The sequence below is a fragment of the Hyaena hyaena genome, unplaced genomic scaffold (genome assembly GCF_003009895.1).
Source record: "Hyaena hyaena isolate Hyena2069 unplaced genomic scaffold, ASM300989v1 scaffold_927, whole genome shotgun sequence".
Lineage (NCBI taxonomy): Eukaryota > Metazoa > Chordata > Mammalia > Carnivora > Hyaenidae > Hyaena > Hyaena hyaena.
The window spans coordinates 16446-28242 of record NW_024081558.1 but is presented as its reverse complement, the minus strand read 5'-3'; the positions used below and the strand labels follow the sequence as shown (position 1 = coordinate 28242).

General features: G+C 36.5%; 1 protein-coding gene across 1 annotated transcript; it reads right to left on the bottom strand.

Annotated features, from left to right (window-relative positions):
- Positions 1 to 7133: 7133 nt before the first annotated feature.
- Positions 7134 to 10897, bottom strand: LOC120222922 (cystic fibrosis transmembrane conductance regulator-like). The gene is made up of 3 exons (XM_039220944.1): positions 10770 to 10897; positions 10059 to 10164; positions 7134 to 8368 (listed from the first exon to the last, which is right to left on the bottom strand). Exons 1-3 carry the CDS (start codon positions 10844 to 10846, stop codon positions 8168 to 8170), a joined length of 384 nt encoding a protein of 127 aa, XP_039076875.1. The 5' UTR covers positions 10847 to 10897; the 3' UTR covers positions 7134 to 8167.
- Between the last annotated feature and the right edge of the window lie 900 nt (positions 10898 to 11797).

Sequence of the window (11797 nt, the reverse complement as noted above, 5' to 3'; positions counted from 1 at the left end):
GAAAGGAGAGAAAATGAAATCATACAAAATCTTCAAAGCCACAATGGGGAGAAAACGTGAGAAAGTAAAAAATAGTCAATAGAAAATACTAACAAATATAGTAGATATTAATTGAACTATATCAATAATCATTGCACGTTTTAATGGTCTAAAAACACTAATTAAAAGATATAGGTTGTGAGAAACAATAAAAAAATAATGCTCAATTATGTTATCTACAAAAATTACTTAATTTTTAAGTAATCTCTACATGCAATGTTGTGCTTTACAGCCCTGAGATCAAGAGCTGCACGCTCTACAACCCTGAGTCAGCCAGGAGCTCCCAGAAACCTAATTTTAATATAAAGAAACATAGATTAAAAATAAAAGTGTGGGGACGCCTGGGTGGCTCAGTCAGTTAAGCATCCAACTTCGGCTCATGTCATGATCTCACAGTTCTTGGGTTCGAGCCCCACGACGGGCTTTGTGCTGACAGACAGCTCAGAGCCTGAAGCCCGTTTCAGATTCTGTGCCTCCCTCCCTCTCTAGCCCTCCCCTGCTCATGCTGTCTCTCTTTAGCTCTCAGAAATAAATAAAACATTAAAAAAATAAAATAAAAATGTGAAGAAAGTTATAGATAACATAGTAACATTACTCAAAAGAAAGTGAGAACATCTGTATTAATTTGAGACAGAACTGACTTCAGAGCAAGGCAAGTTATTAGGGATAAAGAGGGGCATTATACAATCATAAAGTGGTTAATGTTCTAAGAAGCCAAAATACTCATTTAATGTTCTAAAAAGCCATAATATTCATTAATGTATGTATGCCTAACAACAGAGGCATATGTACAACCAAAATACATGAAGCAAAAACTGATGGAACTTAAGGAGAAACTGTGATAGATGAATCTACTATTATAGTTAGAGACTTTTACTACCTCTCTAAAATAAATAACAGATTCAACAGAGAGAAAATCAACCTCACAGAGAACATTCATATTCTGGGTCATAAAACACCTTAACAAATTAAGAAGAATAGAAATTACATGTTGTCAGACCACAATGGATTTAAACTAGAAATCATCATCAACAACAACAACAAAATAGCTAGAAAATCCCAGAATACTTGGGAGATTAAACATGATGTTTCTAAATAACATGAGTCAAAGAAGAAATCTCAACATAAATAAATAAAATCTTGAGCTACATAAACATAAAAAACAATTTATCAAAATTTGTGGCATGAAGCAAAAGTAGTGCTTAGGTGGAAATGTATAGCATTGAATGACTATACTAGAAAAGAAGACCTAAAATTAGTTATCTAAGCTTCCACCTTAGAAACTAAAAAAGAAAAGCATATTAAACCTAAATTAAGTGGAAGAAAGTAAATAATTAAAGCATATTAAAGAAACTGAAAATAGGAGATTAATAAAGAAAATCAACAAAAGGAAAAACTGGTTCTTTGGAAAGATCAATAAAATAGATAAGCCTCAGGGCACCTGGGTGGCTCAGTCAATTAAGCATCTGACTTTGCCTCAGGCCATGATCTCATGGTTCATGGGTTCCAGCCCTGTGTCAGGCTCTGTGCTAACAACTCAGAGCCTGGAGCCTGCTTCAAATTCTGTGTTTCCCTCTCTCTCTGTCCTCCCCAGCTCTCACTCTTTCTCTCTGTCTCTGTCCCTCAAAAATGAATAAACATAAAAAGTAAAAATATAAATAATAGATAAATTAAAAATAAACTAAATAAAAATAATATATATTATATATATAACATATAGATAATATAGATAAGCCTCTAGTCATGCTAAGAAAATAATAGAGGACATAATATAAATATATTATATATAAACATATATATATATATATATATATATATAATATAGATAAGCCTCTAGCCACGCTAAGAAAATAAGAGAACATAAATTACTAATATCAGAAATGAAAGAGGGGAAATCCCTACTGATCCCATGGACATTAAAAGGATAATAAAAGAATACTGTGGAAAACTCTAAGCCCATCCATTTGATAATCTAGGTGAAATGGACCTTGAAAGATACAATCTGCTAAAACACAAAAAGAATAAAGAATAGTCGATCTGAATAAGCCTATTAAAGAAATTAAAACAGTAATGAATAACTTTCTGAAATAGAAAACACCAGGCTCAGATGATTTCATGATAAATTCTACCAAACACTTGAGGAAGAAATTCTACCAATTCTCTACAATTTCTTTCAGGAGATAAAAGTAGAGGGGATAACTTCTAAGTCATTCTTTGAAACCAGCATTACCTTAATACTTAAACAAAGAAAATTATAGGTCACTATCTCTCATGAACATAGAGGCAAAATGCTCAACAAAATAGTAGCAAATCTACTCCAATAATGTATAAAAGAATTATACACCATGACTAAGTGGGACTAATCCTAGGTACACAAGGCTGGTTCAGCATTTGAAAATCCATTAATTTATTTTTTGTAATCTGCTACAATTATAGGCCAAATACGAAAAAAATTACATTACGTCAATAGATGCAGAAAAAGCATTTGAGGGGCACCTGCCTAGCTCATTTTGAAGAGTATGTGACTCTTGATCTCGAGGTTGTGAGTTCCAGCTCCACATTGGGTGTAGAGATTACTAAAAATAAGTAAATAAACTTTAAAAAGAAAAAGCATTTGACAAAATCCAACACCAATTTCTGACAAAAACCCTTAGCAATGTAGGAATAGAGGAGAACATCTGCAACTTGATAAAGAACATCTACAAAAACTCTATAGCTAACATACTTAAATGTGAAAAACTTAGCCTTTCCATCAAGAACAAGTCAAAGATTTCCTCCTTTGTACTGCTTTCAGCATCCTACTGGAAGTCCTAGCTATGGAACAAGACAAGAAAAGGAAATAAAAGGTTTACAGATTGGAAAGGAAGAAATAAAACTGTCTTTGTTCACAGATGACATGATCACATATGTAGAAGATTTTAAAGAATTGAAAAAAAAAAACCTTCTTGAAACTTTTAAGTGATTATAGCAAGGATGTAGGATACAAGGTTAATATCCAAAAATCAATCACTTTCCCATTTTGAGCAATAAACAAGTGGGATTAGAATTAAAAACACAATGCCAGTTACATTAGCACCCCTTCAAAAATGAAATAGCTATAAATCTACCAAAATATACATAAGATCTATATATGAGGAAACTATAATAAACTTTGATGAAAATTTGATGAACTAAATCTAAAAAGAACTAAATGTGAGGAGATCCATATTCATGGATAGGAAGACTCCATATTGTCAAGATGTGTTTCTTCTGAACTTGATTTATAGTTTTAACATAATCCCAATAAATATCCCAGCAAGTTATTTTGTGGATATTAACAAACTGATTCTAGATTTTATATGGAGAAAATAAAGACCCAGAATACCCAACTAAATAATAAAGGAGAAGAATAAAGTCCAAGAACTGGCACTATTCAACTTCAAGATATTCTATAAGGCAACAGTAATCAACAGTATAGTATTGGCAAAAGAATATACAAATAATTTGATGGGAACAGAATAGAGAGCCCAGAACTAGACCTACATAAATATCATCAACTTACCCGTGACAATGAGGAAAGGCAATACAATGGAGAAAAGAGGGTTTTTTTTTTTTCAATAAATGGTGCAAGAACACCTGGACATCTTCATGTCAAAAATGAATCTAGACACAGACCTTACACTCTTCACTAAAATTATCTCAAAATGGATCACAGACCTAAATGTAAAATGCAGATCCATAAAACTTGAAGATAACATAGTAAAAAACCTAGAGAACCTTGGGTATATAGATGACTTTTTAGATAAAACACCAAAAGTACAATCTGTGAAAGAAAAACTGATAAGGTGGACTTCATTTAAATTGAAAACCTCTGCTCTGCAAAAGACAATGTCAAGAAAATAAAAAGACAAGCTAGAGACTAGGAGTAAATATTTGCAAAAGACACATCTGAAAAAAGACGGTTATCCAAAATATACAAAGAACTCTGCAAGCTCATCAATAAGAAAACAAACCAATTAAAAAATGCACAGAAGACCTGGACAGACATTCACCAAAGAAGATATACAAATGGAAAATTAGCATACTAAAAGACATTGAACAGCAGATATCATCAGAGAAAAGCAAATTAAAGCAAAAATGAGATACCACTCCACATCCATACTAGAATGGTCACGTTCCCAAACACTGACAATCCAAAGTGCTGGGGAGGTTGCAGAGAAATAGGAACTCTCCTACATTGCTGGTGGAAACTTTGGAAGACAATTTGATGATTTCTTACAAAACTAAACATAACTCTTACCATAAGATCCCTAGCATTTACCCAAAGGAGTTGAAAACTTCTGTCCACACAAAAATCTGTACAAGGATGTTTACAGCAGCTTTATTCATATTGACAAAACTTGGAGGCAACCAAGATGTTCTTCAGTAGGTAAATAGATAAATGAACTGGTACATCCAGATAATGGAATATTATTCTGCACTAAAACGAGATATCAAGCCATGAAAAGACATGGCTTTCATGTCTTAAAGAGGAAATTTAAATGTGTATTACTAAGTAAAAGTAGCCAACCTGAAAAGGCTACTTAATGTATAATTACAACTATGTGGCATTCTAGAAAAGGCAAAACTATGGAAACAGTGAAAAGATCAGTTGTCACCTGGGAGTCGGGGGAAGGAACAGATAAATGAGGGTTCTCCAAGAGTGAAACTTAATGTAAATCATGGAGTTTGGGTGATAGTGATACACTGATTGTAAAAATGTACCACACTGGTGTGGAATGTTGACAGTGGGGTACTCTGTATGCATGGGGGTGCAGGGGGTTCTGATCAATTTTGCTGTAAACTAAAAACTTCCCTACAAAATAAGGTTTATTAATTAAAAAAAAAGAGCAACTAGAATGATTAGAATAGAGCATGCTCTGAGACTGTCTTCTTCGGGTCACATGGAAAAACAAACCTCTTGAGGGGCACCTGGGTGGCTCAGATGGTTAAGCATCCAACTTCAGCTCAGGTCATGATCTCACGGTTTGTGGGTTCGAGCCCCGCATCGGGCTCTGTGCTGACAGCCAGCTCAGAGCCTGGAGCCTGTTTCAGATTCTATGTCTCCCTCTCTCTCTGACCCTCCCCTGCTCACACTGTATCTCTCTCTCTCTCTCTCAGAAATAAATAAAACATTAAAAAAAATTAAAACAAATCTCTCCAAATAAGAACAGACAAGGTTGGAGGACTTAGTAGGGGTCTACTTCCTATCTACCATATGCTGGTACCTGCATCTTTTATGAAGAAATTCTTCCAGGATGAAAGGAGTACCAGAGAAGCCTCATCAACTGAAACCTGAGATTTAAACAAAGAAAAGCCACTCAGCTTCTAATATAGAAATACTATTTCCTAGGGGTGCCTGGGTGGCTCAGTAGGTTGAATGTCTGACTTTGGCTCAGGTCATGATCTCATGGTTCATGAGTTGAAGCCCCATGTTGGGCTCTGTGCTGACAGCTTGGAGCCTGGAGCCTGCTTTGGATTCTGTGTCTCTGTCTCTCCCTGGCCCTCCCCACTTGTTCTCTCTCTCTCTCTCTCTAAAGTGTAAATAAACATTAAAAAATTTCTTAAAAAAAAGAAATATTATTTCCCTTGGGGGCACCTGGTAGCTAAAAAGGTTAAGCATCTAACTATTTCTGCTTAGGTCATGATCTCATCTCAGACTCTGCACTAACAGTGCGAAGCCTGCTTGGGATTTTCTCTCTCCTTTCTCTCTCTCTCTCTCTCTCTCTCTCTCTCTCCACTCCCCCACTCTTTTTCTCTCAAAATAACTAAACATTAAAAAAATCCTTGAAATACTATTTTCCTTGATGAGATTTGCTCATCAAGAGCTATCAGATAGCTACCACTATTTGAAAAAGCTTTCAAATAAATAAATGGACCTTTGTTGAATATACCTCTTTTTCTATATTAAATAGCCTCAACTTTAAACCAAAAATAACCTCAAAAGTACCTAACTCATGAAAGCAGGGACACAAAAAGATATTTGTACACACATGTTCATTAAAGTATTATTCAACATAGTCAAAAGGTTGACTAAGTTGATAAATGAATAAACAAAATGTGGTTTATAAATACAATGGAATATTACTCATCTTTAGAAAGTAAGAAAACTGACATCTGCTACAATATGATGAGCCTTGAAGACATTATGATAAGTAAAATAAGCCAGTCACAAAAGAGCAAATAGCATATGATTCTACTCATACCAGGTACTTAGGGTAGTCACACTCACAGAGACAGAAGGTGGAATGGTGGTTGTCTGGCGCTAGGACAAGGGAAGAATAGGAGGATTTTGTTTAATGGCTACAGAGTTTCAGTTTTGCAAGATGAAACATGTTCTGTGGATAGATGGTGACATAACTATACAACAATGTGAATGTTATTTAAGGGCACTGAATTATACTCTTAAAGAAGATCAAGTTTAGGTTATGTATATTTCACCACAGTTTTAAAAAAGAAATAATTTTTTAGAGTATCTTAACTCACATGGGATCCTCAAGAATCTGTATTTAAAGAAATGATTCATGTGTTGTGTTCCATGATACTTAGAGACTGAAGAGATCAGTGAGACATGATTTGTGAACACATCTGAAAACAGCGAAGTTTCACACAAATATACAGATTTTATTGGCACATGAAATTTTCTTACAGTAATAAATAGAATGCAATCTTGACAGTTAGTATGGAGTTGGGAAGACATGTGTCCTTGATAGGAGCGGTCAGATTTTCTGGTACCATTTTCTTTAGAACAGCATCTACGAGGGAATGTGTGTGCTGGGAGGGAATCATACAGTTGTGCAAATCTCTGTGAGCCCTAATGACTCTCTCTACACCATCAAGGTAATTCAGAGCCCCTAGTCAATATCCCCCAAGTTTTTTCCCCCTTCAGTTTTAACATAATGTATCATAAAAAATAACTAGTGCCATAAAAAGTCAACATTTCAAATATAAAATTCTTTTAATACAAATATAATTCATATAATCATTTTAAAATACAGGCATTTATATGAGTTTGAAATATTATCAAAATAAATATTTCCTAGAGAAAATTTTATTTGCATCACAAAATTATAAAACAGAAGCATATAAAACGAATTGATTGACTCTTTCATGTATCTCCCATTATCTGCACCAGTCAGTCAATACAGTAGGAAGTGTGTGTAGCTAGCCTGAAACTATACAACATAACCCTATATATACCCACATCTTCGGATTTCATGTGTATCTACCCACAGCGCTGACAGCCTATCTGCCTACACCCTCTCCTCCCAGAGCTTCTGGGGTGAGAAGGGTTTTCCTGAACCAATTTGCTTTAAAGCATTTTTTCCAGCCATCCTCTGTTCAGAGGTCTTATGAGCTTGTTACTTTCTGGAAGCAGGGAAAAGTTGTATCAACTTCTGTATCAAGGGAATTATCCTAATACACGGGACTGTAACAGCCCTCTTCCTAGATAAGGGATGTACTAAAATCGAATTATTTGGACTTTTGGTAGAGCGATCAGTGGTATTCACAGTTTTCCCAGATGGGGAAGTTCTCTCTCCTGATACCTAGATGTACACGGTATGTATTTTGACAAGCTGATGTGTGACTCTTGGGGTATTCTAACACTTTCTTGGAAACAGGACAGTCTGAATACTTAACAGACGATATAATGTTCTCAAATATCTTGGAGAGAGTACAGGAAAAGGGATATAAACTTATATAAGCCACTAAAGTTTCCAGTTACCATTACTTAATCATATCTCTAAGTAGTGTGATTACAGTTCTCCAATAATACAAATTAGCAAGTCTCACTAAACAGTAAGTTGAACGATGAGGCAGGCTGACGTTGATAGTCACCTTTCCAATTACCAACAAGGGGAAAAAGTTTTCAGGAAGATCTGGCTTGCAAACACACGTGGTAAATCTTCAAGGATTTGGAGTACCTTTCACACAATTTGCCCACTGCCAGGAAGCCACTCATCCAGACCCATCTGACTGTCCTTAACTCCTCTTATCAAAGTTTTTCCTTTTAATGATAAACATTACTCATCCTAGTTTTTTTAGGCAGAAACTGTTTTCTCCTCCAATTTCATAGGCGAACATCCTATGCAAATATTTGCACTGCTCTCTAGAGCCTTGTTTCATGCACTTCTTCTTCCGTCTCCTCCTTCAGAGCAGCGATTTTGGATCGAGACTTGTGCCTGCTCGAGTTCCGGGTGGGGAAGAACCTGAGCCGGTCTGAGGGGCTGATGGCCTGGCGGAAGAGGCTCTTCTCACTCAGCAGCCTCTGGATGGAATCATACTGGCGCACCTTGTTCTCCTCTATGACCTACGGAAGTGGTGTTAGTGAGATCTTGGACAGAAGGCAGGGTGGACCAGAGCAAGGACAGAAACTGGCAGAGGCTTAGAGGAAGAAAAAAACCACAAAGGAAACAGTGTCCACAGGCTGGCAGTCTGAACAGTCAGAGATGTCTCCTTTCACTGCTGAGTCCTCCTGCTTTATAGAACTTATCCCTTTGGAAAATTAGCTATAATTTTCTACTGAGCAGCTGGAAGATTTTTGCTTTTTATTTTTATTTTTATTTTATTTTATTTTTTAAAATGTTTTATTTATTTCTGAGAGAGAGACAGCATGAGAAGGGGAGGGTCAGAGAGAGAGGGAGACACAGAATCTGAAACAGGCTCTGAGCTAGCTGTCAGCACAGAGCCTGACATGGGGCCCGAACCCACAAACCGTGAGATCATGACCTGAGCCGAAGTCGGATGCTTAACCAACTGAGCCACTCAGGCGCCCCTGTTTTTTAATTAGTATAGTCCTGAGCAACGTGATTCTTCAGAGAACTTGAAAGGAACTAACATTGCTTGCTAAGCCAGGATGACCTTTGATAGATCCTCATATATGACCTTAAAATGTATGTTGGGGTGCCTGGGTGGTTTAGTCGGTTAAGTGTCCGACTTCAGCTCAGGTCGTGCTCTCACCATTAGTGAGTTCCAGCCCCACATCAGGCTGTGTGCTGACAGCTTGGAGCCTGGAGCCTGCTTCAGATTCTGTGTCTCCATCTCTCTCTCTGACCCTCTCCCGCTTGCACTCTCTCTCTCTCAAAAATAAATAAACGTTAAAAAAAAAAACTAAAAAATGAAAAATGAATGTTAAGTCCATAGCATAACAAAGAGTTGAGCCTCTTCAACAGGGGACTTGAAGCTTAACAATAAAAATTGGTCAGGATGTTTAAAATGCCTCCCTCACAAGTTCAAGTTGAGCAAACACAAGGCCAGAGGGTAGAAGGGCTTTACCCAATCTCCTAAACCTGACCATGGCAGGGCAAGAGGTTATGGGTCAGCCCCCTAATTTGTCACTTGAAGTTTAGTAATAATAATGGTAATAACAATCCTTCAGTAAGAAAAGTATTTACCTCCAGAGCCTCAAAAGCCTTAATGGAAATGACATGATACATCATCCTCAGAACTTCCTTGTGACTAAACCCAAGGGAATTTGTAAACATGACTTGAAAGAATCTGTGACAGTTTTGAAAGCACAATAAGAAGGTGTTCGGGTGAGGCACTTGCCTGAGCTCCAAATAATGACGAGAAGAATGAAACAGTCTTTCAACTATTGCATTAAAACCACACATCATATTGCAAGGCAATCCAGGCCTGTCCTGGACCCCATCCAAGGGAGATTTAGTCCTTAAAAGCATCAGGACTTAGATCTTATTATGAGTTGATCCCCAAATAAAGGACTCAATATACAGATGTTTCAATTTATTCATGTAACTTAGTGACATGTTGCTATTTACTGGATTCCAACCTCACCTCATAGCTCAAATCAACGTGAGAAATGTATGCAGCTATTTTAAGTAAAGCTGGATGGCTGCTTGACACATATTAGAAGGAAGAACTTGTACATTCCAACACAAGTGCAAATCACTTGTGTTGTGATACGCAGGAACTCCCACATGAGATATAGTTATCAAGAATTAAAGGAAAAATGAGATCTTAAACAAGTTATGAACACTCACCAAAAATCGTTGACATTCCAACATGGCTTCTATCCTGTGTTCAGAGAGGATTACTGTGCAATCTGCAAAGGCTTGTTTTAGGGTTTTTCGAATGATTTGGTATGTTCTAGAAAAGAAAGAAAACACCACATATAACATCACAGAAGGTTAATAATCTGCCTTTATCCTTCATAACATACCCACTGTCTTATCAATTTAGTTCTTTAAATTAGTTATCTTTCTTTGAATACTTTTATTAACATAATGCTGATAGAGAGCTGGCCACAATCAGCTTCCCAACCACGGGGTAGATCCTAAGTTTCCATAAACAAATAGAACAGATATTTTGAAGAAAATTTCACAAATAAGTACATTTTATTATCATGAGGAATCACTAGTGGTTCTTTTGTGCTATAAAAAAATCTTACCATATAAATGGCATGGAAAGGAAAATCATAATAATCAGATTATGTCTATGGAACTAAGTATTTCATCATGTGTTGACATGGGGAAGAGTTTGTATGAAATTCCAAAATTACACTCAGAAGACAACACAGGGCTCTTATACCAGGATATGAGCACTTGTGCTCATGTCCAATAGTGACTTTTCCATGGGTAGTTATTTCATAAGTAGAGGCGGGTCCTCCACTTGCAGACATGACAGCCTAATGGGAATTGGTATCAGTGTGAAGCAGGCCTCAAAGATTAAACAGTTGGAATTCTGAAACTCACATTGGATCCAAATGAGCACTAGGTTCATCAAGCAGCAAGATTTTTGCCTTACTGAGAACAGATCTGGCCAAGCACATCAACTGTCTGTGGCCATGGCTTAGGACACAACCCCCATCCACTAGGACAAAATCAAGCTTCCCAGGAAATTGCTCTATCACAGATCTGAGTCCAACCTGCAGAAAAGAAAGAGGGAAAACACTGGATAATTTATATACCACAAGGTTAAAGACACTCAAGAGGTTGAGAATCTAAAAAGACACATGACAGTCTGAAGGTTTAAATTTCATATCAAGAACCCACCACTCCTCCTATTTGGGTTTGACTGAACCAAAGTCTACATATAATCTTAGAAGCTCTAAAGGATAAGCCTATGACTTGTTTCAGCTCTGTGCTTAATTTAGGAAATTTTCAGTGAGTGCTTATCATGAGCCAGGTACCCCCCACAGGGGTTGAAGAAATGATACATGGCACATGGCCTTTGCAAGGCTCAGGATTTATAAAGACATACACAAATAATTACAATACAATTGAATACATGCTAGAAAAAGATAATAGCATTAAACACAGTCATTTGCTCTATCATGACAGATTCTTTTATTATGCCTTCCATTCTCTACTCTGTCATAATAGCGCATGAAAGGTAGCAGAAAATAATCAACTGGGTAGCTTCTTCAATTCATTAAAACTGATTTTAAGAAATTGATGAAACTATGAAGTAAAAAGAAGACTTACAGTAGCGGTATATTACTAGGAGATTTAAAGGTGCTTAGATATTGAGGTGGAATATGAGAGTTGTGTTAGGGCCAGTGGCTTATTTTTTTCCTGCTACATTGGAAATAATAAAGTGAAAATGCAAACAAGATATACAAATAAATCCTTTCAAAATAAGACAAAAATGATTGGCATCTTGGCTCTTATTCAGATAATGTGCATTAACATTTATTTTTTGCCAAATATTGCTGAGTGTTTGAGGGCCAAAGAGATACATGGATGATGACTGCCCCCTACACTTGGGGAGTCTGGGATTT

Excerpts from the sequence above, each read along its gene's own strand:
- LOC120222922 (XM_039220944.1), bottom strand. The coding sequence starts at position 10,846 with ATGTGCTTGGCCAGATCTGTTCTCAGTAAGGCAAAAATCTTGCTGCTT. Across the intron at positions 10,165-10,769 it reads AGTGCTCATTTGGATCCAAT|AACATACCAAATCATTCGAA; the intron begins GTGAGTTTCAGA and ends TTTCTTTTCTAG. Across the intron at positions 8,369-10,058 it reads TGGAATGTCAACGATTTTTG|GTCATAGAGGAGAACAAGGT; the intron begins GTGAGTGTTCAT and ends CCACTTCCGTAG.